Source organism: Zootermopsis nevadensis, unplaced genomic scaffold (assembly GCF_977971745.1).
Source record: "Zootermopsis nevadensis isolate Lab colony 2312 unplaced genomic scaffold, Znev_1.0 Znev_ptg000031l, whole genome shotgun sequence".
In the NCBI taxonomy this organism is placed as follows: Eukaryota; Metazoa; Arthropoda; class Insecta; order Blattodea; family Termopsidae; genus Zootermopsis; species Zootermopsis nevadensis.
Window position 1 is genome coordinate 2,942,858 of NW_028259163.1, and position 27,270 is coordinate 2,970,127.

Below are 27,270 nucleotides of genomic sequence, written 5' to 3' on the forward strand. Positions count from 1 at the left end.
AATTTCGTTCGCAATTGTTTTTTCGTACTTTGTCGTGAGAACGGGGGAGAATAATGTTGCGTTGGCCGGCGCATTTATCTCGACTGCAGGCGACGAGTTTTTTTCCAGTCACTACGCCGATTCGGATTATTCTTCGACTAATTTTTTTATCTGTCAAGTTGTCAGGCCCGAAATTGAAAAAGGGGAATTACCTTTTCTCGGTTCTTTATTCCACGCTGAACTTTCTCGTCTTGGGTGTTCGTGTATTTTTGAATTTTCGTCGTCTACTCTTTCTGATGGCCGAGAAAATATTCATTTTTATTTTTCTGCTTTGTTTAAATATTTATTTATTTTATTCTGAAATGTATAACAATTCGACTGCTTGTCACACGTAAACAAAATTATCGGGAATTTTGTTAATTTCTTGATTTGGGCGTATATTTTACATTCTCTACTTCGACGAAAATAAGATTACGTCGTTGTCTGCAGCTTTGAAGGAAACCAAAGGCTCAGTAAAGAGTAGACATTGTTTTGTAACTTTCGACGACGAAACGTATCTTAAATAATATTTCGAAATTTAGTCCGCACTGCAAAGGAAACACTTTCACAGTATTTGATTTGATAACCGCGATAGAAATGAAACACGGGAGATGTAGATGTTGGAAAGGATAATATTAAAATTGGCCTGTGAAGTGTGGTTAGTTGGATGGTTGAGACATGTGGTTGGCATTCTAAGAATCTAGGACATCGTAACAGCTGATAACTCTAGAGTAACCAATTTAATCGCTTTGTGTGCATTTGAGTTGGATGCTGGTGCCTCGTAGAAGCGGTTTCCGTGCCAGATAAAATGAATGGCAGGCAGCGAGGTGTAAAAAATAAATGAAGTTTTCATTGCGTTTTCAAAAAAGATGAAGGTGAGGGTGCGACTGATAGGATGCCTTGGATAGAAAGTACCGGGTGTTTGCGAAGTATTTTCACCCCGCATTTGATTCGCGTGTTTGAAGATGGCTGTCTTCTGGGACGAAACATCGTGTACTGTGTTAGGTATTGACTGGCGTTTCGGAGTAGTTTGCTGCGTTCATCGTCAGGGTGTCAGTATGATGACAGTTCACTTGTAATTTCAGTGATTTTCTAGCAGACTACAAGGTGTTACATCCCAGAGAAGTGTTTTTTTGTTCGTTTGATAGTGGTAACCCGTTGGCCATTCCAACCAGAGATGTTAAATTCCTTACGAGAATGGATTTTCAGCTTTTCTCGACTTATGAGTGATTGTTCGCCAGATAGCGGTCTTCTAGGTTGGGTCGTCGTGTATGTAGAGTGGTAAATGTTTACCGACGTTTCGTAAGTTCTTGATTCCTTAAGTATAGCTACCACAATTTGTAAGACGTGAAATCTGTGCGGTAGTAAAGAAGGTTGTGCGTGTTGTGTCCGGAAATTCGTGTTTTCTCTCTTTCTTTCTTTCCTTCTTTCTTTATTTCTTTCCTTCTTTCCTTCCTTCGTTTTTTCTTTTTCTTTCCTTCCTTCCTTCGTTCTTTCTTTCTCTCTTTTTCTTTCCTTCTTTCTTTCTTTCTTTCCTTCTTTCTTTATTTCTTTCCTTTCTTCTTTTTCTTTCCTTCTTTCCTTCCTTCTTTCTTTCCTTCTTTCTTTTTCTTTCCTTCTTTCTTTTTCTTTCCTTCTTTCCTTCCTTCCTTCTTTCTTTCTCTCTTTTTCTTTCTTTCTTTCCTTCCTTCTTTTTCTTTCCTCCTTTCTTTCTCTCTCTCTCTCTCTTTCTTTCTTTCTCTCTCTCTCTCTTTCTTTCTTTCTCTCTTTCTTTCTTTCTTTCTTTCTTTCTTTCCTTCCTTCTTTCTTTCCTCCTTTCTCTCTTTCTCTCTTTCGTATTTGACCTTAGATCCGACTGTGACATGGGTTAGCCTGAGATCCCTTGTTGTAGCAGACAAAATATTTTGTATTTCGTTACGTCCTGTAGTCATAAAGTGGAGGAGTGGGGCCTATATGGAATAGGGCTTGTATTTTTCTTTATTTTATTTTCCGTGAGCGGTTTTGATGGCGGAAGGAGATGCTTGTTTGATGGAGATTAAAGGTGAAGGCGGTTGTCGCCCGAGGAATTATCGACTGAACGTCTCGTTTATTGGGTCTATTTTGAGACAGTCTGACGCATAAATAGGCTTTTCCATCTCCTGACGACCTCCTAGATGCGGTAAGGATTCTATTCATCTCACTTGAACGGAAGTGATACAGAATTCTGTAGTTAGACACGTACTTATATTTCAGATGTCGTGTTTGAGACCTGACTGATTAATGGCACAGCTGCGTCTGTTAGTAGCAACTGTCAGCGCGTCATACAACAGAGGAACAAGCTATACACTGCCACGTCTGCAAACGCTTATCACAACTGTCATCGACATTTTGTCGAATTTCTTGAAATTTGTTGTCGATTGACGACGGTTGTTGTAGTTGATGTTTTGAAACGTCTTACTGTACACTTTAAAATCCAAGTGGTAACTATATGTACCGCCTGATTTAACATACGTTAAATCTCCATTTTGTATGTATGGGTATTGGTTGATTCTCAACGTAAAAAAGCGATCATTTCCTTAAACATCGTTAACCAGTTGATCTTTGTAATGGTGAAGAGTTGTGTTTTCTTCGCGGTACGGACTCTGTTTAAATATTATGTACGCAATGCGTGTCTCATTATAAACAGCGATTATTTCCTTAAACTGCGTTAACCAGTTGATCTTTGTAATGGTGAAGAGTTGTGTTTTCTTCGCGGTACGGACTGGATTCTTAAATATTATGTACGCAGCGCGTGTCTCATTATAAACAGCGATTATTTCCTTAAACAGCGTCAACCAGTTGATCGTAGTAATGGTGAAGTGTAGTGTTTTCTTCGCGGTACGGTCTGGATTCTTAAATATCATCCAGACTGGGTTCAAATTCAAAGGTTTAATTTCTGACGTCGCCTCCTGAAGATTAGATTTTGTACATGAACTACTTTTCCATTTAACCGCAGTCTTTTAGGTGTTGGCTTACAAGTCAGAGGCAACATCAGCTGGTAATCGAATGACCATCGATATTTGTTTCAGTCGACTTGTTGAGCACGCGTCATCAGTTTGATCATGTAAACGCGTTTTTCCTACATTATGATATAGTATTTCTCGAAGATAAGTTATAATATAATCTTGTTATCTGCTGGTCATCCAAATCGATTTTTTATTACCTTAATATTTAACGGCGAGTAAAATTTGTGAAACTCGTCGTTTAGAGATTCTCCTTTGAATTACATCCGTCATGTGCCTCAGGACACGTTCATACGTTTTCGAGACGGAATATTGTGAAGTTTTGAAGTAATGAAATTCATTGTGTTTTACTCATTCTTCGTTATTCATTTTCGTTCAGGAAAAAAGAAACAATACTGAAGTATTCTCCTAAAGAAGTTTATTTCCTCCGATAAAAACTGCATCACACACTTTGTGTTAATGGCAAAACATTGGTACAGTAGGTCAGGTTCGTATGTGCGATGTTTTTAAAGCGGATTGCAGCTGAAGTGATTTTAACAAAAGGAAAGTGAGAGAAAAGAGGGTTTAAGGAGAAAAGAAAACACATGATAGAGAAGTGGTTTAGGGTGAAATAGGATTACGAATTGAAGTTTTGTTTGTGGACCGCGTTTCTAGAAGTCTGGGCTGCGTTTGATTCGACGTCAGGAATCTGTGCAAGGTAAATTCATCATGGCGCACTTGGATTAAATGTATCGTGTGTGGGGGGCGGATAAAGATTATGATGATTGTACATTGAGATGTTAGAGAAAACAAACAAAACATTGACAGGATGTTATATCGTGTCTGTGATGTATCTAGATTTGACACGTTACCTGCTATCAGCGAGATATATCTTTGAAATTTGCCTGTCTGTATGCGGAGTGAACACATGATCAGATATATATTCTCTTCTCTTCTATTAAAATTCGTGATTAGTCATCGTTGTCGTCAACCAATTTGTCGTCAAAAAATGACGTCATCAAACAGTGTTACGTTATATTTGTTTACTCGGCATTGTTGTACAATCAACACAACAATGGCGAGTAAGCAAATGGCAACAAATTGGTTGGTTATAATAGAACACACAATGAAATTGGTTGGCTACAAATTGGTTGGTTATAATAGAACACAACAATGAAATTGGTTGGCTACAAAGTGGTTGGTTATAATAGAACACAACAATGAAATTGGTTGGCTACAAATTGGTTGGTTATAATAGAACACAACAATGAAATTAGTTGGCTACAAATTGGTTGGTTATAATAGAACACAACAATCAAATTGGTTGACTACAAATTGGTTGGTTATAATAGAACACAACAATCAAATTGGTTGGTTATAATAGAACACAACAATGAAATTGGTTGGCTGCAATAGAACACACGTCATCAAACAAACATTTGTTTACTCGGCATTGTTGCGTATACCAAAACAACAACATTGTTGTACCAACACAACAATGCCGAAGGGGGAGTTAGTTTAAAAACTCTGCTCTAGTCTCTGATAAATTAGTTTATTTCTTGAATTTGGTTCTTTGTTGTGTTTTGTATTCGGTTTGGTTGCAGTTCTGGTTTCTGAGAACTCTGTGCGGGACTATTGTTTTGTTTTGTTTGAATTTTGTACAGGCGTTCTCGTATTAAGGTTATGTGAAGTCAGTTCTTTGGAAGACATCTTGTTGGTGCATTGCCAAGGCATCAGCTGTGGGACTGGGGAGCCATCTATTGTTAAGACAGTGAACAAAACGTCGCGCTGGTTCAATTTCCTTGTGACGTGTCGTTTGGGTACAGAAAGAACTTTTACTGTTAAGACGTCACATCCCTTGAATACGAATTTAAACACGTCATTATTATTCGCGTTCGTGAGACTAGAGATTCAAACGAGACACCTACTTTTATGAGTAGAAATAATTAAAGGTTGAACAAATGGGAAACGCGGAAAATGAGGGAAAGAATTATTAAAGACTGTCATGTTCTTACACGCCGCCGTGTTAACGTGAAATCTTCATCGAGGGGTGTACAAAGACTTTGTACCAGGGCGTAATTGTTGTCATCTGCGTTTCTTTCGTGCGTCATAGTCGCGAATGTCTCGCGCGTTTAACAACTACAAATGATATAATTTCGCGTGACGTCATTGGCACCTGGAAAGAGGGGACGTGATGTGCTGCCTACCCAGACAGGGGACGATTGATATTTCTTGTCTTGCGTGTTTCATGTTTAAGATTGACAGGGGACAACGAAGGCTGGATATTTGTTATCGTGATACACAAAAATACAAGGAATGTAATCAAAATTTGATGTTTTTCTGTGGGTGTTATTTGGTAAATATATTTTCGCAGTAGAAGTATATGCGTTCTATCCTACCCTGATCCATCAGAATTAATGTATCAACGTATATATCTAATGTCCGTTCAGTGGCGGCTCGTGAGTCTGAGCAGTGGTAGTGCTGCGGAAGGGGGAAAACTCAGAATAGTTTTTGAACACGTAACAATTTAAATAAATGAAAAGTAAATTTACATCAGGAGAAAACCCATACGTGCTCGACGATGTTTTAACTATTTGTAAGTCCTGAAGAGGGCGGCCATGATTTTTTTACATAACTTTTTTAAGTCATGTTTTTAAGGTTTTATTTTAATAATATACATCTCTGCGTGTAGCCTGCCTGGTACTCTATGTCTGTTCACGTTTGAACCTCTTGTGAGCCAACTGAATCTATTGAAAATATATATTTATCTGTCAGAATTCAATAATACCAATAGTTTTGTCATTTTATGATTGATGGGTTGTTGGGACTGCTTTTTAAAATGGGACGTTCTATGTTTTAAGATGATATCTACGAATTTGGTTATAATATTTATTGAACCTTAATTTATATTGAGGACGAATGGAGTTACCTTTATTCTTAAAATCCTGTCCTTGCGTTTTTTGGTCTATATATTGCGTGGCACTGAAATAATTACTGAACAAGGTTCACATAAAGACGGTTATCCTATCATAACGTCAATAAATAGATCTTAAGAATATAAAATAAGATGTTTCTTATTACTATAATACCTTGTGGTCTGATACGTAGAACAGGGACTTGCTTAAGATATTCGCTAACTCTAATGAATAGTCTCGACGCATTCACGACGTAATGATGATAGTTTGTTGCAAATTTCCCCGGGCCCTGCGTTTGGAATTTCAATAGAATTTTAAAATATTATCTCTAAGACGTTCGTACGTTTTTTTAAGCCCGGGAGAAGCGATGACGAATAATGTAGCCTGCCACAAGTACAGTCATGTACATTTAAAAGTTCTGTGTTAGTTCGAGGCTTTGCAGCAGGAATGATGGAGCGAGTGGTTCAGTGGGGTTTTTGGGAGGGGGGGGATACATCGCGTTCGACGAGGGAAACATTTACGAAGATGGCGGTCTTATGGGCATCTTTACCGCGTGATATAGTACAAGTTTAAGGACGTTTCAGAAGTGTTTCTTGCATCCATTTTCATCACATCGAGACTCTGAAAATGGAGGCAGGATGTTCCTATGAAATATCTGTAACGGAATATATCTACGCTGTTTCAGTTGCTAAAGAGAATGCCGCCATCTTGACACAGCCTGCATCTCAGTTCATCTCAGCGTAATTAAATTAAAGCTGCCTTAAGTTACGAAAGTTACACCAACTTTGTTGTTTTAAGTGGGAGCATGAATTTGAAACGTAGTGAAAATGATGAAGCTTCTTCGTGTTTCGTACCTGTTGATTCCCCGCTGTTTGATCGCGTACGTAGGTGTTAAAGTTTCGCTACTGTGAATCCGATAGAGACGGAATTTATGTCTGAAACGACGCACGGATGGTCGAGGTAGCTCAGTGCGAGCCTTTGCGAGACGGCACAGATGAAGTCTGGCTTCGGCGAATCACGGGAAAACTTTATTAAAGTGGAGAGCTCCATTCATTACAGATTTCCACGCGATCTTCGAATCTTCCGTCTGTCCCTTCCGCTTGTCTTCTGTTTCATTTGATTTCAGCCATCTTGAATGTGGTTTTGTACAAGTGAGTATGTATTACGTCGGGGCGGATTTCGATTAAATTAGGTATTTTGTAGTCTATACTGAAATTTATAGGGAGATTTTAATTTTGAATCGTATCTTTTATGTATTATATCTGTTCTTCATAACATTCAAGTAAATCTTGATGTTTTATCAGAAGCGACTATTAAAAAAATAAAAAAAATGGATTTGGAATTATGTACAGGTACGCCGGTGGTCTGGCGGTTAGAACGCTGGCCTTGTAATCCTGGGGTCTCGGGTTCGATTCCCGGCGGTGCCCGAATTTATAACTTGTGTTGGGCAAGGCCGTGGTCTAGGCAACACGGAGTTTTCCTCCGTGGCATCCCAACAATTACTCCATTCACACACAGAAGAAGGCAATGGCAAACCACTTCTGGATCATCTGCCAAGAACGTATATGAACAGGTCCCAGTCCGAGAAAAGGATGGAAGGATCCTGTTCATATGGACCTGTCGTCAGACAGAACACTAAATAATAATAAGATGAGGTGGTCTAGCGGTTAGAACGCTGGCCTTGTAATCCTGGGGTCTCGAGTTCGATTCCCGGCGGTGCCCGAATTTATAACTTGTGTTGGGCAAGGCCGTGGTCTAGGCAACACGGAATTTTCCTCCGTGGCATCCCAACAATTACTCCATTCACACACAGAAGAAGGCAATGGCAAACCACTTCTGGATCATCTGCCAAGAACGTATATGAACAGGTCCCAGTCCGAGAAAAGGATGGAAGGATCCTGTTCATATGGACCTGTCGTCAGACAGAACACTAAATAAAAATATAAAATACGAAATGTCAAGATCGGCCACTTTGGTTCCAAACATTTTCTTCGCACGTTGTATCAATGCAAAGGGAAAATATTTCTGTGGATTTTGATAGCCTTAGTGTAAAGAGATAGGTTATGTATGTCACTATATGAATAACTGGAACATATTTATTTGTTGCCAAAACGTGTTTTTCAGTTACCATTTTATTTTAGTCGTCACACATACGACATTTCTTCATGAAACTAATTTCTGGGGGCATTAAAATAACCACAGTGAAGAAATATTTTATAAGCTTTGGCCACAAAGTCCCATGAAACTCGGATTGATTTTCGTCCCCCCCCCCAAGTCTACGCTGTTTTATTCTGTGACTGTACCATTGTAAGTGGTCTCTGGAGTTCCTCTTAATGCATTCTGGCACTTCCAGTTGTAATTGACGGCTTAACATTGTTTCTGGCACGGCACATTTGCTTCCTACGCCTTGTACAGGACGTATAAAGAAAAAGATATATACACTCATTGAACGAAACTCAATCTACCTTCCGCCATTTTGTGTATCTTGAATCATGGGAAAAGATATTGCAGTGCCATCTGTTAAGCGTAGTCTACGGTAGGTTCTCCTCACGGATATAACACACTCGGATCGTAAACAAGTTGTAAATTTCACATTATAATGTGTATAAATGTTTTTGGGGTTTCCTATATGTGGTGTAAAAATTTTGGTACTGAAATCCAATTCTCTGACCATCACTCTTTGTCCTCCACACGTCAGCTTACGAAACTAATGACGTAGTTTTGAGTATTGCGTCAATTGTTTCTAAAAGAAGTAGTAGGCTTATAACAGGTCTTGTACATCAAATCCTTTGTTCTTTTACCAGTGATAAGTAATGATTTTTTGGTTGTTTTATGACTTGGTGTTTAGCTGTTATTCTGTTGTGAAAGAGGTATGTGCTTATCGTTCAACTCCATCTAGTGTCAGATAAGGGTAACTACCGCAAGGAAAATAAGAGGTGTCTTCATTGCAAAGATCATTTGATTAATGCAGTTTAGAAAGAAATAATATCTTTACGTCCTGAGAGAGACTTACGAAACCAACAAATACACTTGTGTGGCAAAAATACGAAGTTTTTTGAGATTGTTAAAGCTGGTAGCGCATATCGTTGCTACTGTTTTTTTTTTTTTGAACGGTTAATTGCATACGACGAAACTAGAGCGAGCCACGTGCGGTGGATAATGTAGTTCGGACAGGAAAGAACGCTGGCTGCCGGTCGTTTAAGTGGGCTGAAGTCCACCGGACTGTCGTAAACACTGGCTTGCAGCTGTGTTATCCCGAATACATAAACTGGGTATAAAAACAATGTCACTGAATGCTAGCACCTGGGAAATACTGTCGCATTAATGAAGGGGCTGGAGCTAGCAAGTGTCTTTCTTCAACGACATTAACTGTCGAAATCGATAGTTGTGCTTAGAGCTTTTAAGCTGGTTTATGTGTGTTTGTAGTAATGTTCTAGCTGTTAATATTTTGCGGAGATACGTCCATAACTAAGCCATTTTTAATTATATTTCGTTACTCATAGCAACTTTCTTTGTGTCGGATGTTATAATCTTGGGTTTTGGCGCCGTGTAGACGCGTCGTCGAGTAGAAATTTTAATCAGAGCCAAGTCCCAGAGGAACAATATAATCACCACTACCGACGAATATAATATTTTTTATGTAGCTTATCTTTGGTGGAGTAACTCATTTGATGTCTTTGATGAATTATTATTATTATTTGATAGTCATTACCACACGACGTAGGGTAAATGTGAATTTTTATGTTATACGACGTAATTGGGTGTCTGTTTTAGTGTGTCGTGTGTGTGGTACAGATAGATCGTGGGAAATGTATTAACGTGGAAACCAATTAAATTGGCGAGACGTCAAATCGTATTCCAGGTCGAATCGTAAGTAATCGACTATCGCATAAGTTGTCTTGGGTCCTTAAAACGAACTCAGTATTCTGTTATCGTGTCTTTTCGTGTTTTAATGTCTTCTGTGAAATGTTTAACTTACGAATTGATATCTCCGTAACCAGGAGCACAATCTCTGTGATATTCCTGAGAGCATCGAGGGTTCTGGGACTTATTTATCTCGTTCTTGTGCATACAGAGACGAGGCAGTCTGTAGTGATACCTTTTTTTTTTACAATTTTTTTTTTGTGAAAGCCAAATCGCTTGTTGCATTGCAGACCAAACGCGCGTAGTAAATTACAAGACAAAAACATTGATTTTGTGGAGATTTTCTTGTTTTTGTGAGTTTATATACGATATACTTTCAGAATTATTTATAAATTATATTAATTTATAGGCCCGATATGAATATTTATCGATTAAAATATAAATTGGTGTTTTAGATTTGTGCGTTCTTAAAATTTCCCTTGTAGAAGGAAAGTTTCCCGCTACGTGATTTTGTAGATTTATTTCTATTTTTTTTATTGCCACAACCACTGGTTGTTTGCGGGCTGAGATCTCATTAAGTAAATAGTTATCACAATTATTATTAATTATTAAACCCGTGTTCGTATCTTTTACTTAATTGTCGTGTCTTGTGTTCCTCTGTGGGTATGGTCTCATTATTATTACTACTGTTCTTTTTTTAAAATAACACCCTTAACCTCTGTTCTCCCTTTAACGTCAGAGACCACATTTTAAATCCATACAAAACAGTGGGTTAAGCTTCCGTTTTCTGTGGACAGCGTTTATTATATTTAGATACAGATTTTGTGTACGTTAAAGTGATTTTGGAAATGACTGTACTCGGTACAGAATAAGGTGCTTCGAGGCATCTTTCGTCATTAGCAGACAACATTGAAACAAGGCAGGAGAGAGAGAGGGGGGGGGGGTAGTGCGTGCTTGCACGAGAGAATACAAAGGATTGTGAAGGGCTGTTGATGTAAAAGAGGGGTGAGACTGCATCCCCTGGCAAATGGGGTGGGAGGTTGTAAGATGGACCCATTGCATTATACAGAGTGGAAACGCAAACGACTTGAGATTTTGTTGGAATTTAACATTTGTTTAATAGAAACATTTTATCACTTTAAAACCCGGTGGTAAATATATGTACCAACTGGTTTAATAATCAGCGCCTCTGTATTTTTGAATTATTGTCACATTAAAAGATTATTTTCTCTGAAGAACATTAATAAAGCTGCCGTTATCAGAGGGACGACAGGGCACTGCCTGGGAACCTTCATAGCCGTAAATTTATATATCTGACTTAAGCCAGAAGATATTTGTACCTGAGAGGTGTTCCAGATACAGTTTATTCCGGTTAGGTTAGTTTAGGTTAGGTTAGGTTGAGTTAGGTTAGTTTAGGTTAGGTTATGTTAGCTTAGGTTAGCTTAGATTAGGTTAGTTTAGGTTAGTTTAGGTTTGTTTAGGTTTGGTTAGTTTAGGTTAGATTAGTTTAGCTTAGGTTAGGTTAGTTTAAGTTAATTTAGGTTAGGTTGGGTTAGGTTAGTTTAGGTTAGGTTGGGTTAGTTTAGGTTAGGTTAATCGGGGCTTCAGTTTATTTGGGACCAATCTGAAAGAATAAAACTTTTTAAATCTTTACGTGCAACTTCGCTTAATTGGGCCGAATTGTCCCAATTAATCTCTATCTTCTATCTCAAGGGAATTTTTATAAGAAAAAATGTATTCTGTAGTAACAGAACTTTTGACACAAACAGATCGACGTTCATAAACGATATCTGCGTTCTTACTGTTTTTATTTTGTCGATATATCGACCGTTGTTCCTGACGTGAACAGTTTGATACAGGGTGTTCTGTTTAACAGCGCCGTCTCTCCCGTACGCTTCTGACTCTTTTACCGCCAAGGTCAGGCGTACCCGTAACATAGCTGCGTATATAAAACACACTGTAGATACGGGTTTCGTCAGAAAATTTTGTGTCTGATTTTTTATTCGCTGAAAAATATTTTTGGTGTTGCTTTTAAGAATGAGTTGCCATGGGTGTGACACAACAGATCAGACAGTCGGAAACAAAACGCTTGTAGACTGAATAAATTATAAATTAGTTTCTGTTTTACTTAGGAGAAGCATTATTCAGATATAAATATTTTTATCGATCTATCAACTTTGCTGTGAATCGTTTATAACTTCTGCTTTACCGTGTTGTTATATTTGTTTGAAGGCCCGACCAAAGTCCACTGCGCATTGACCTGTCACCGGCCACTACTGAAAAATAAGACTGTATGTAGTCTGAAATGATAACAGAAGTGGGATATGACAAGTTAGCAAACATTTGTTGTGTTGGGTGTTCCAGGCATTCCTAGAGATGGCGGACGAGGTGGCAGCGTCTACCATGGTAACCTACTTCACCAGTTGCATGGCACAGCTGAGAGGAAGAGCAGTGTATGTCCAGTTCTCAAATCACAAGGAACTGAAGACAGACCAGACCCATTCCAATGCGGTACGTACGAAAAATCAGTGAAATCAGTAGCTCATCAGGGATGTAATTTTTTGTTGATTGGGCTGGGGGTTATTTAAATCGAGTTTTTTTTTTAAAAAAAATCAATAGCTAATTGGGGATATTTTTGTTGGCGAAAAATTACCTTTATATGAGACATGACTTTGACCTTGAAATTCTTTCTAATGATGATGATGCTTGTTGTCATGAGTTATTTCCTCTGTATTAGCGTGATGCTGCAAGAAGGGCTTAAGTAAATATAAATTACGTTTTACTTAAGCCAGGAGATATTTGTATATGAGAGGTATGAAGTGATAGGAGGGTGCATAATTTATACTCTGTTCCGGTTAATTGGGGCAGACGTTTATTTGGGACAAATCTTAAAGAATAAAACTTTTTTAAATCTTTACGCGAAACTTCGCTTAATTGGGCCGAAGTGTTCTAGTCCCGTTTGTGTCGCAATTAATCGGAATCCACTGTATTGTAATGTGGGATAGGCGTGCAGAGCGAATCGGGTAGAAATGCGTTTGGTTTGAAACTTTTTTTTTTTAAAAAAAAAGAAAGCTGATATCGATTCGGGACAAACATGAACAGTGACGTTGAGTTGAAAGTAAAGTTGTGTACTTTCCACGACTCGTGTATCAGTCGTTGATGACGTCGGCTTCGGAACCGAATTGGTATTTTGAACAGGAATTTTAGTTTACAAAGTTGCTGGTGCTTAGTATGTTGGGCGGAATGCCTAGAATTCGTAGGTCCAGGCGTGGAAATACGAAGCGACTTCTGTCGAAGTTTTCGTGACAAGAATGACGTGGAATTAATGACGCATTATAAGCGAGCAGTTAATTATGAGTTCCATTGTATTGAAGGGCCGTATAAGAATACGGATTTTGAAGTTACGATGTCGAGTCCTGTTTGGAGCCGAATTTAATTCAACATGTGGCGTGTTACTGTCCGTTTAGTAGGGACCCCACGTTTAAGACAAGACAGGCTTATGGAACTGTGTTCGCGTGTTTGAATCGATGTCGTGACATAAGAAGCGACGCCGTATTTGAATATTTGGAGTTTATAAAGTAAGTAATGCCCACAGATTTTACAGGATGCTCCGCCAATGGTGTATAATGGGAAAGATTAAATTTTTAAAAAGTGCGTGGTGCAAATTTGTTAGATATTCGCCGCGGTGAGAAACAGAAATTACGGGTATTAAAAATGCTGATATCTCGAAATAAACGTGTTTTAAACCACAAAACACGCGACCCCTTGTCGTAATATTAACTTTGACAGGTTTTTAAAATGAATTTCTGCGTTATTTAAACCGATGTTAGTTCCATCGATTGATATTTCTTGAACGCGATGTTATCGAGATTGAACTAAACAATTAGAATCTATTAATCATTACTCTGGTCATTCGATGTCATTTGCATTTATTCCGTTCTGTTTCCAACGCTCGTGCTTTTGTGCACTCCGTCATGAACCGGTAAATAGGTGGACGATAACTGACCGGAGATAGACTGAATTCTAGTAGGCTGTGTTTAATGATGGATGGCTTTGGCGCTGGATGGTCTCAGTGTGGAATATCTATACATCTCTAGATCGTAAATGGAGCGTGGGGTAATTAAAAAAAATTAGAGAAAAAAGACGTTCCACGTATCTGAACGCGTATGTCAAGGTTGGGATTTATGGTCATGTGGGACTCGTGTGAAAGTATGGACAAAATCGTATAGAATTTGAAAATTTAATTTTGATTTTTCTTTTTTTCCCCACTCTTTTGTTCGCCGAGAACTTATCTCATTCGTTAGTTTTCTGTGTACTTGGGGTAAACCTGCAGAAAATTCTGATGGCTTTTCTCACCGCAGAAATATGATATATTTTTTTGAGTCTGTGTTATTTATCTTTAACCATTTAAAGTCCAATACTTTTTTGCATTTAGGGCTTCGTATGATTCTCATTATAAACAGCGATTATTTCCTTAAACAGCGTTAACCAGTTGATCTTTGTAATGGTGAAGAGTTGTGTTCTCTTCGCGGTACGGACTAAATGTTTAAACATTATGTACGCAGCGCGTGTCTCATTATAAACAGCGATTATTTCCTTAAACAGCGTTAAACATTTGATCTTTGTAATGGTGAAGTGCTGTGTTTTCTTCGCGGTACGGACTGAATTCTTAAATATAATTTAGTCGAATCTCGAATTTAAAGGATTAATACGTAGTTATGATGTGATATGTGTTGTTAGTATGACGTTCGCCGTTGTGTTTCGCGGCTTTTGGGACGCGCTGTACGCGGGGATGTTGGTTTGCTCGGGATAGTGAGCTGTAATGTTGGTGCTTCTGGCCCGTCCCCGCGGTCCCGTTCACTTGAGTCATGTTTACACTAGACCAACATACAAATTGATACGGGACACAGCTACATGTCTCGTTGAAAGGGATGGTTCGTGTTGCTAATTTCAGCTCTGAAACTAAGAGAAGGGCTTGTTGCGTGTACTTGTTATAATTTTGGTTTGAAACTTTGCTTCCTGAGGTTCAGTGGAACACGAGCTACAGCCACGATATTCAAAATGTATGCCATTCTACTTTTTTTTTCCGGGTGTAAGAAGACGTAGTAACATGAGAGTATAAAATTACTAAATATTTATTGGTCACACAGAGAATTCTCATACGCGGTCCTACATTACTGTGTTGCTGAGCTGTTTCGTCCCGAATTGGAGACTCCGAAACGTCGACTATGTGATTTCCCCCCCCCCCCCCAAATACCCCCTCGAAAGCAGAAAGGTTAGGATAGTATTTTAGAGAATTTTCTGCTGTGTGTGTGTAATAATTTGGTTTATTTTCTGGGTACTCTCTCGACTACACTCCATTACGGTCATAATCAACATTAATTAAACTGACAGGTAAAATGAGCTTTCACGAAAATTGTGGAGGTACTTGGAACTCAAGTCTTGAAGTCTGTTTAGAAATTTAACGAGAGATTTATCTGCGTACTAAATCTACCGCATTATTTTCCAGAGACTTGCCTCTGCACATTTCTCGGCGTGTCGTACGCGCGTGTCGTGTGCGCTGAAAATTCCTGATACGCGCCGACGTACGGTTTTCGAAAGAAAATTATTCGCCAAATTGAGTTCAGAAATAATTTTGGAACATTTTCAAAATGTTAGATTTTGAGTTCTCAGGGCGGTGAAGATGTCTACGTTGTTCATCTGAGTTGTAACGTGAAGATGGCAGGGCAGTTAACTGCCGAAACGTCATGGTTACGTTTTTAATATATTGAACGATTGATGAAGTCAGGAGAACCGGATATGTAACTCATCATCGTCAGAAAACGGGCCTCATCTTAGGGGTTGAGGAATATATATATATATATATAAAATGGCTCTTAAAAACTTTAAAAAAATGCCGCTGACTGCGAACATCTTCGTGTTTCAAATGTACAGTCTGCGCAGAAATAAATTAGCAAATAAGGCCTCTGGTGCATGTGTTTTGTTATCACGCCCGTATTTTGCAAACCCGTAACAAAATATCCTTTTAAAACTCGAAACGTGCTGAATTTTCACTCTTGTTTTAAGTAGTCGCTACCCGGTACGGCTTTATAATCCGTTTGCCTGTAAAGCCACTGAAACTTTAACTTGCGTTGAATAAGTTAATCGCGGACTTACGAGCCGTGCATTACTGTTAATGTTTAATCTGGAAGAACATTCCAGTTACTGCGGTTGTGAAACAGGACCCGAGGAGGTCAAGGGATTTAGGATGTGTCAGCTTCTGTCTTGCGCGGGTGCAGAATTTCGCTTTATCTATGAGAAAAGCTGATAGTTGGGAGATGATTTTCTTCTGGATTCATAATGTTTGAGTTAAAGTGCTAGACCACACGACGATGCAACCCACAAGACAGCAATTTTGTAGCTGATTTCTCGGACGTTAGGCGTCCATTACTCATTTGTTAGTGTTATGTCACTCGAAGTTATTTATCACGTGTGTATAAAATTTTAAATTCTTTTATATCTTCGTGTCGTGACGAAATGTATTTAATTTCCTTTTTTTAACCACGAAACTCGTCTGAATAATATTTAAGAATCCAGCCCGTTCCGCGAAGTAAACACAACTCGTCACCATTACAAAGATCAAATGGTTAACACTGTTTAAGGAAATGATCGCTGTTTATAATGAGACACGCGCTGCGTACATAATATTTAAACATTCAGTCCGTACCGCGAAGTAAACACAACTCGTCACCATTACAAAGATCAAATGGTTAACACTGTTTAAGGAAATGATCGCTGTTTATAATGAGACACGCGCTACGTACATAATATTGACACATTCAGTCCGTACCGCGAAGTAAACGCAACTCGTCACCATTACAGAGATCAACTGGTTAACGCTGTTTAAGGAAATAATAGATATTTAATCCGATAATTAATTAACCCTTCGAAGCCGAAGTTCGTCTAAGTAGCATCTAAGAATCCAGCCCGTACCGCGAAGTAAACACAACTCGTCACCATTACAGAGATCAACTGGTTAACGCCGATTAAGGAGATAATCGCTGAGGTTTAGTGTGTTAATTCAGTGCATTTAGGCCGTTGTTGCTCTCGTATTTTGTGGTTTACAAAAGGAAAAAGTCTCTGGGAACGGAAGATGTTGCAAAGACGAGAAGTGATGAACTCAAACTCATCGAAAAAGGAGGAATGGTTCGCGAAGGAATTTGAGATAAGAAGAAAGAAAAATCTCTATAAGGTAGAAACAAGCTGATTGATAAGTACAGAAGAGCTGTGTGGTTTTGTGTGAAAGAAGGTCACAAGTGCTATTTCTTTACGAAGTTACTGGCTTCTGTCCAAGTTAGGAACCAGAAACTCTCGAATTAATTACGCACAAATTTTTGTTACTCGCTTTCAATATTCACGCGTTACTTTCTTTATCTCATTCGCGTTAATCAGTAATAAAATTAATTTTAAACATAACCACCCGCAGATCAGTTACGAGCACGTTTCCGACTGACTGTATTTTTATCGATACATGGTAGACTAACAAGATTTTTATGTACAGCGTATAGGAACAATATTATTTTGAACACGCACGCACGTGAAATATGACTGTGTTTATGTGTTTTTGTGGGAATTACTGCGGGGAAGATCAAATGGAACAAACTAAATACAACTTTTATTGGTAACTGAGTTCTAATAAAATGTTTTCAGAGATTATTTCGTAGAAATTTGGCTCGCATATCTGTTTTTATTGCTTTCGTCGTATATTGGTTTGTATATTAGAGACTTTTATGACGCGAAAGACTATCTCATGTATCAAGAGTTCGTATCCCCAGTCGCTTTTCCGTATTCTATACATCGTGTTTTATTACGATTACATTGTCAGCTCGTTAACTTTGATCCTGATCACTTAACCCGGAACGAATCAGGTTAACTTCGTTTGGTGCAGTCAAGGTACGTGATTGATTTCCAAGATCCGTGAGAACAAAAGATTATTTTGTTGCTACGAATTTGTCCCTTACGTCATTATTGCTCTGAATAGCCATTATGTCCCCGGCGATAACATCGAGCGTAAGAAATAAGTTACAATAGATCTCTGGTCAGAAGATGGCGGAATCTTGGTGATACTAAGTGTGAGAGGGACGAGAATCGATAAACTTTAGATGAAAGAACTCGGGACTCACTTCACATCGTAAATGTTCAGTGCCTTTGTATCGACGATGTTTTTCCGAGAGTTGTTTTCTGCATCAGAAGACGAGTACGATGACCGGGGCGAAAAAGTGCGCTGCACGTCCGTTAGAAGTACGAGGTGCGATCGGAAAGTTTCAAGACTGTGTCAATAGCGGGCGAACCGGACGTAGTACGAGCTTCTGCCGCTAGGGGGGTGCGGCCTACATTCATAGTGAATCAGTGTGCCAGCCGGCATCATCGAATTAGCATTTGTTTCTTAGTTACGGGCGTTTTGGTAGTGCATTACACCGACCCTCCTGCGATTTCGGAATGGCGTGTGCATGAAATTTTCGCCAAAGACTCGCCAAAACGGCTACGGAAACCTATGAAATGCTAAAGCAAGCATTTGGGGAGTCCGCAAACTTTTGTGTGGCATTCACGTTTTAAAAATGGCCGAACCTCTGTCGATGATGACGAGCGTTCTGGACGACCATCTTCGAGCACAACGCCCGAAAATGTTACGACGATCGACGTCGTACCATCAACGACTTGTGCGACATTGTTGGGATAGGCTATGGGACCTGTCAGCTGATTCTAAAGGAAGAACTCCACATGCGACGCATCCTGTCTGAGGACCAGAAGCAGAATCGACTTCTCGTTTGTCAGGAGCTCAAAGATCTTGCAAGAACCGACCCCAACTTCCTTTCTAAGCTCCGTGTGACTTCTTCCTCTTCCCAAAGATGAAAATTCAGCTAAAGGGAAGGAGATTTGAGACGATAGAAGAGATTCAGGCAGAATCGCAGATGGTGCTTGACAGGCTGACAAAGAAAGATTTCCAGGGATGCTTCCAGGCTTGGCAGCGGCGCTGGGATCGTTGTGTTCACTCCCAGGGGAACTATTTCGAGGGTGATGGATGAATTTAATACCTGAGATAAGTGTACGGGTTTTTTTTATACGCGCAGTCTTGAAACTTTCCGATCGCACCTCGTATTGTCGGAAATGAAGCTTTATTCTTGACGCGGGCGGACAGACCGATTGGAGACAAGGCAGTTCTTCACATAATTTCCGCGTCTACTCTTGTTTCATACCAATAAAAAAAATGGAACCTTTACATACGGGCGTTTGAAGTGGTGTGTGGATTGTTAATCAGAAACATATACCAGTTATCTTCTGATATTTTAACGTTTTAAATCAATGTCGCTCTAGTTTATATGAATTTATACATTTACTTAGCCACTGACTTGTCTAAATATCTTCGCAGTTGTACCCGAGTTGTTGAGATACGATTTGCAACAAACAGCAGAAATCTGATGGGTTTGCCGATAAAACTTCCATCGTGAACCCCCCACCACGTGTACAGTCGTACGCACTGCAATGGCCGAATTCAACGTCATCCGTGGGGGGCATATCGAAAGGGTCGAGATATTTAAGTCAGGATATTAGCGCGCCTGCAGGCTGGAAGGCCTGTGTTCGACCTCCAGAACGACAAGGTCCTTATCTTGGCCACTAATCTAAACCTTTGGGGCTCAGCTAGTGATATCGGGGTTGTTTCCCAGGGGGTTAAATCGGCCGTGCCGTGAAGCTAGTCATCTCCGTCTAGTGCAGAGTTTTGTGTGCGTGGAATTATGCTGTGTGTCGTCGTTGAACATAAATTGGTGATTTTTTAATTTACAGCAATCGGTGTTGCCTGAGTTACAGAGTGGCGTGCTTATGTTCCGGTGGAAATTCGCTAATCCGAAAAGGGGGGGGGGAGGGTGGGGGTATTAATTTTTCAAACGCTTTAACTAGAAAACTTTGTAATTAATTGTTAATCTATACAGGAATTAGACCATTATGGTGCTTTGACAGTGTAATGTTTCCTTCTAATCAATCCGTCCCACGTGCGTATTTGGCCGACCTGACAATAGGCTGACTTTTTCACGCTGGGGTCACATTTGCTGGCCTTTTTAATTACGGAGAGCCTAGTCGATTAGTAATCAAGTGCGTTTATTTTTAACTCCCGGTAATCAGTTGTTAAATTTTCCACGCTTTTGATAATTTTGCGTTTAGGCTTGTTTAACCCGGATTTTTTGGTGATTATGGATAGGCTTTTGCACCAATCCGAGCGGTAAGAGAGTCCTTTTACAAGTTTTGTGTCTTGAATTAACTCGTCAGTGTAATGTCCCATGGAAACATAATTAAATATTTATTTCATTTTTACTCTGAAACACAGTGCCAGCCTTATCGTGTGTACCACCTGCCTTAACAGTCGTGAAATCTGTATTTTACCTTCAGTGTTTGTGTATTTCGTACGAATTTTAGAATAAACAGTGAATATTTTACTAAAGAACGCTAACTGATTGATGTTTGGTAATGGAGACGTGTTGTGTTTTCTTCGAGGTAGGTTCAGAAATCTTGTATAGAGTTATTAGGTCACTATGCTGCATTTAGTGTTTTAGCATCTGAACGAGTTTTACTGAATTTCACGAAATTTGGTACAAATGTTAACGTTATATCATTTGTTATTTGTTGTTAACAAAATGGCGGATGTGAGCGTCACGTAACACGTGGCCGTAGGACGTAAGAACATGGCTGCTTTTCGAAATGTTTCATATTGCTTCTAGTTTAATGATGATGACCGAAGGGATTATTTTGCTCGAAATTTGAAGGTAGGATGTGGCTTTGTAGAGACGCGTACACAACATTTTCATTAAACAAAAGGCAAAATTATTGTTACAGATGGCAGCATTGAGGGGCTTTGAGGTTATGTCACATTTACCGCGGAATCTCTCTCAGGTTAGTGATTTCATGTAATCGTTCCGCGTCTTTTCTTCATATTGAAAGTAGTACATGCATCTCGCTTCGTACCATATTTATCTCGTAGGCATTGGATAGGAATGTAGATGGATTTCGTAGGCAACGATCAGAACCATGGTCGTCAAGCTCTTTGTACTCGTATTCCGGTTTCCTAGCTTGAATTTCTCATGGAACGAAACCAAGACTTTTTTTTTAAGTGTATAAGACGGTACTTGGATTGATTGGACGCTGTGATGGTGGGGTTAGAACAGGGCAGCAGTTAAGTCGAGTTGGAGTAAAGTTAATAGGCGTCTTCCTTTATCCAATAAGAGGTGGAAGTTCCCCCCCCCCACCCCCGCGAGATTGTGACGGTTTACTGCTATTAGATTTTTTAAAAAAAAAAAACCCTAGCCCCGAATTCGCACTAAAACCTTTGGAGAGGAACGTGTGACTACGAGAATGTCTTCAGAATTTGCGATTCGATGTGTTGTAAAAACGTCGGTGTCATGGTCGTTGCAGAATTTAATTTCATTCCGTGGTTACTCTGTAGGTCAGGGGGTCTCTGCCCTTTCCAGACTGAGGACTAAGATGGCTGCTGTCTGGGATGTTCCGCCATGTTGTCCGGTAGTTTACCGACGTTTCCGTATCGCTCTTGTGGTGGCAACAAACGCCCCTGAAACGTCGGTAAACTTTATCAGACGCCCACGTCACAATATCACAGATAAATTATGACAGTATTGGAACTCTGTGGTCGTTTATTAAATTTTTTACTGAATTTTATAATCTTTATGTATTACGTTCAATTCCTGTATCCTTCCGCGTGTTCATTATTACGAATTTTTTCTCAAATCTTTCTTAGTTTGAAATATTCTTTTCAGCGCCGTGTTCTCAAAACACCTTCAATCTGTTTTCTTCCCCGAATGTGAGATTTCTATATAATTTAATTTGTATACGGGAAGCGAAAAGATTGAACTGCGTAGAAGTACGAAGCAACCTTAGAATTTAATCTCCTATTTTTTTTTTTTTTACGTAAATACACTTTTGTATTTTCTAGACATTTGAATGTTGCAAGGTTTTTATTCTCTCCCTTGTACTTTTAATTTTCTCGTTAATAATATTAATTGGGGGTAATTTTACACTTGGTATATTATATTTTCAGTAAAGGGATAATTTTTTTTTTTTTTTTTTTTGGTTTGTAGAATTTTTATACAATGCCTTTGTGATTTTATGTACAAGTTTTAATGGAATCCAATCGCAAATGTTCTTTTACTAAAGAATCAGAAGGATTAGAGTTATCGTGGGGGGAATGAATAACACGTCATTTTCTGCTAAGATGAACTGAACAGGTGTAGTGTTTCCAGTTGATTGAAATGTTCAAATCGATCGCGTCCATAGATTATGTTCTGTCATTGGGCCGAGCACAGCACTTCAGTACATGAGAGAATCTGAGGAAAAGAAAGGAAAATAAGGGGACAATGGAATGCGAAGGAGAAAATGCAAAGAAAGGAAATTAGATTTTGTAAATAGAAGGCGAGAAGAAATACGTACGGATGGGGAGATGTAAGTAGGAACAGAGTGAAAGTAAATGAAAATAGGAAATTGGAATTGAATAAATAACGAAAAGGGAGGAGAGGAAGACGAGGGAAGGAGGAGACGTGGAAGATGGAGAGAGGAGGTACTAACAAATGGAGTCAATTTCTCAAGCTGCAGTGCGAGATATCCCCCCCAGCCAGCGCTGCAGCAGCGCCACTAGCGGCCGGTCCTGGAACTAAACGTGTCTAAGTCCAGACTTGACTCGCGGAGTAATAATAGCCCTTTGATAAGTTTGGTTATGCATTCCGATGGACATACCTGATGCGGAGTCGTTAAAAGGAATTGTTTTGAGATTCTTTGTTAGAATTTGGAGAAACTCGTTCTGGAGTGAGGATTTGTATACGTGGTCGGAAGGAAATTTGGGGGATCTCTGGAGCCTCGGTGGGAATGGGTTTATCGATTTGTGACATAAACCTCTGTGAAAGTGCTCCTCCGACGTTGCCCCTGGAACGTTTGGGGTGCCCCCGGACCGCGGGCTACGTTCGGCTGGAAATGGGTTTTATTTGCGACGAGTCCTTAATGCCACTCTTGTTATTAACGCTCCACGACAGTGGCGTTGAATTTTTAAAAATTCAATCCAACGGCGGACAAGACGGAACATTCGGAGTTTTACTACAATTCTGCCTTTCTTTCTCGACGTTTTACATTTCTGTTTTTCGGAGCTTATTTAACGAGTCTGTATCAACCGCAAAGGTCATTTCAGGTGAGGTTTAACACGGCATTTTTCTGCATTCCTTTTTAAACGCGACTTTGAAGCATTATATTTTATTTAGTGTTCTGTCTGACGACAGGTCCATATTAATAGGATCCTTCCATCCTTGTCTCGGACTGGGACCTGTTCATATACGTTCTTGGCAGATGATCCAGAAGTGGTTTGCCATTGCCTTCTTCTGTGTGTGAATGGAGTAATTGTTGGGATGCCACGGAGGAAAACTCCGTGTTGCCTAGACCACGGCCTTGCCCAACACAAGTTATAAATTCGGGCACCGCCGGGAATCGAACCCGAGACCCCCCAGGATTATTTATCGTGGTTATTTATCGACGTTATAGACTGCTTTCATTTCTGAATTACTTATCGTTGCTGTATCAACTGCAGATGGTTTAGAATCATTGACGTCATCACTAAATGTGAAATTTCACACAAATCTATCCAGTTCTGATATAATAGCCGATGTCCGTCAAGCTTGATGCAGTTCTGACGGTGGCGACGCTGGTAGCAGGAATTGCAATTTAGTCTATGTTAGGGTCTGGTGGAGTCTAAGAGTTTTCACTTGAAATTTTCTTCGTAAAGAAAATTTTATAAACTTTCAGTGCCAATTGCAAAGATAATGTTCTGCTGAAGAGGTGTTTTATTTGTGTCAGCTTCGACTTGTCGTATGTGAAGATGAAATTAATGGGCGCAATAGCAAAGTAACGAGGTGTAGTAATTGCGTGTACTTAACCAATAAGTCGTCGTTAGAAAAAAAAAGGATCTTGCTCGTACTGCCAGGATTTTCTCGGCTCAGACGCAGTAAAGTACACCGACTGTGCCCTGTAAGGTATACATTCCCGCTCTGCTCCGTCTAATCAGATTGATTCGATGGTGATTGGCTTGATCAAGAGGCAACAGCGACTTAACCATTCTCTCTCTGTTTCTTTTAACCCTGATTCTGGATATACGAGGCGCGTCCTCAAAGTAAGTTTCCGTGGGGCCGTTTACAGAAACAAAACACAATTTCATGGAAATATTTATTGCAGCAGATACAGCAAGTGTCCAGCTATTTTTCAACATATTCGCCACCGGAATTGAGACATTTGTCATACCGTGGGACCAACTTTTGAATACCTGTGTCGTAGAAGTCTGCCGCCTGGGATTGGAACCACTGTGTGAGAACCATCTCCGCCTCTCTGTCATTCTCAAAACGCTGACGCTGACCGGACAGGAATTTCTTGAGGTGTAGGAAAAGATTGAAATCACTGGGAGCGAGGTCCGGGCTGTAGGGTGGATGATTAAACACCTCCCAGCTGAACTCCTGCAGGAGACTTGCTGTCCGTCGAGCCGTGTGCGGCCTAGCGTTATCACTGACCGCACTTCACAGTCGGCGGGAGCTGGAATAAGAACCTCCATCTTCAACAGCTGCAACGATGCTACTGTGAGAACGCGGGAGGTGCCGTTAGTGCATGCGCCATGCTACGTCATTGCTCTATCACGTACGCACAGTCGCTTCGCGCAATATAAGGTTTGCTAGCTGTGGGACGAGTGGGAAACTTACTTTGAGGACGCGCCTCGTATATACAAGTTAAACGAATCAAGGAGCGCAGGGAATTGATAAAAAAAAGCAGTTAATAAAAAATAAAAATGGAACTAAAGTAAACATTGGAAGGAAATGACATAGAAAAGCTTTAAACCTTTTAGAGATATGCCACACTTGCTCTAACAGGAAATAAATAAACAAATTCGTGTGATTCTGACTGTAAACAGCGATTATTTCCCTAAGAAATGTTGTTGTGTTTTCCTTGCGGTACGGACTGAATCTTAAATATTATGTAGATGGATATTTTATCCTTACCGGAAGGACGAACGGGCATTGCCTGGGAACCTTCTATCAGTACGGTGCTCTTCATGTCTCTGCCCCCACCACCGCGAAGAGTTATGAACGTCGTAACAGGTGGTGTGCTCGGTTACCACTGGCCTATAAATGTTCAGCCTGCTTTAATTCGAATACCGAAATTGGATATTTCATTGTGTATTTTACCTGTTTCATTAAACAAGTCACTGAATTTAATAATTATGTTTGCATATGAATCGTTGCCTGTTAATGAATCCAATTAGCACGGGACAGAGAAGAGTGCTCATTTAATACCAGTGACAATCATGTGGTTAGGTAACTGTAAATTATCGTCTGATTACCTTTTGAAATTTCGCCACGTGTACCTCACTTTCTAGATTTTCTTCAAATACTTCCCTTCCTTGAAGAATCTAAGCATTTTTTTATATATATACAGCCTCTGTGTATCAGCGGTTTAATTTAAATGACAGTTGATAGATTTTTACTAAATTTAGCGTGATCGTTTTATCTCAGCCGTGTGTAATATGAACATTGGGGCTTTGTGTCTCAGGCATTGGGGAGTGGAGGTATATTTCCACACGTTTAACCTCGGCGATAGTTGGTTAGCGGTTAAAATTTATGTCTCGTTCTGTCTACCCCGAAGGTGCCAATTACATGTGGGGCAGGGTACTTCCCACATCCGTTTTGGAGAACGATTTCTGCCTCAGCTGGAATTATATTCTAGTTTTCCAGATCTTATTCTGTGACGTTACTGATCGAGGTGTATTTTTCCCCTCGCTGTGGCATAGTTAAGACGTCGGATTATTGATATCTTAGCTTTGGTTTGTTTTAGAAAATACATTAATTCCGAATTCAGATACACGGAGATGTGAAATCTGGAACGAGAAGTTATGAAGCTATGAATAAATCGAGTAGGGCCTACTTAATTTTGGGATGGAGTGTAGCGAATTCAGATTTGAAGAAACGATTCTCTGTGCTGATATGTTTACGTTCTGGTAAAACTACGTAAGAGGAGAATTTATACGTTGAGATTCTATTGTGTCTTGGCATTGGCTGTACTGAGTGGGCCTCCGTATAGAACACGGTCGTAATAAGTCATTTGATGATGTCCAGTTTTCCAACTTCCGTGTAGAAATGAGTTCCAAAACCATTTCATTTCATCTGCCATCCCAACTCTCTTCCATTCCTCCAGCAACCCCTAATGGCGTAACCAATTCCCCCCCTCCCCGTCCCCCGCTGAATCAATGCTGAAATGGACGTACTACATCAATCTGTTACACTACACTCAGTTCTAGTACCCGATACGTATTTGGTTTAGTTTTTTTTTTGTTGACTCGAAAATAAAAAAAAATAACGATGGAAACACGACTTACCTGTTAGACGAGTATAAGAATATAACCCGTACTGCTGTTTTTAATCACAAAATTCCTGTAGAATTCCTAATCTGTCTGTGGCTTTCAGTTGCTGTCTCTATAATAGACAAATTTATTTATAGACACTGTCCAGACATTGAATTAATTAAACCCTTTCGACACCACGACACAAGAATTTGGCCTTATAGGGGGTCTGTCTTTCTGTCCGCATGGTTAAACTGGCAAACTGCTGGACGGATTTTGATGAAAACTGGTATGGATGTTATGCCATCGAAGACCAAACGATAGTAAAAATTTTAATTTTTTACAATCGGTAATACCAACATGGTGGGCTCACGAACTTGTGAGATGGGAGCGTTACTTTATAGGGTTGTTGGTGTTTGGTAGTAGATCTTCGAAGAATACGCTTTTTATGGTGTTGTGATGTTTTGTTTAATATAAAGTGAAAACTTTGTTTGTGTATGGAACAATAGTTTCGTTCGGACTGGGTTTTATTCTGCAAAAAATGTGCTCACGAGTACAGTACGCTATCGCAGAGGCGCCATATTGTTTATTATGGATTTATGTTGCTTAAAGAAGGCCCATAGATCACGTGACGTGTAAGGTTATAAATTAATGTTTTTAGGTAAGGCAACATAATTCGTCTTTAAAATTAACACATTAAAATAAAATTTCTTTATGCGTATAGTACTTTGCATTTATTCATTAGTTTCGAGGAATGTATGGAGGAAAATCTAGCGTTCTCTATTTAAAATGCGCTTTTCTGTCAACATTAGCTTTTTTTATTAACAGTAGAAGACCGGAGAGAGAGAGAAGAAGAGACGCTCAAAATACATGTTAATGCATTTCAGTCGTAATGGTTGAAAGCACGTAAAGTGGATTGTAATTCGCGCCAATTTCATTCGCGAATAAGATTTTCTGTGTCTCAAGGCGAGATGCTGAAAAATGACGAGGCTGTGCAGGGCTACCAACTTGGTTGTGATGAGGTTGACTGGGGCGGGGGGGGGGGGGGATTATCTCGCAACTTCATAGCGTCAGAGTACTGTCACCGTCTTGACATCACAAAACCTCTGCT

General features: G+C 39.6%; 1 protein-coding gene across 12 annotated transcripts in view; it reads left to right on the forward strand.

Annotated features, from left to right (window-relative positions):
• heph (polypyrimidine tract-binding protein 1 heph) overlaps positions 1-27,270 on the forward strand; it is a 543,355-nt gene that overhangs the window by 456,284 nt on the left and 59,801 nt on the right. For 11 of the 12 annotated variants that reach the window (XM_087359360.1, XM_022061198.2, XM_087359361.1 and 8 more), the window contains 2 exons: positions 12,122-12,268; positions 20,624-20,680. In XM_087359360.1, coding sequence (XP_087215486.1) covers positions 12,122-12,268; positions 20,624-20,680 — 204 coding nt within the window. The remainder of the gene's footprint in view (positions 1-12,121; positions 12,269-20,623; positions 20,681-27,270) is intronic. The other variant, XM_022061193.2, reaches the window with a different exon arrangement.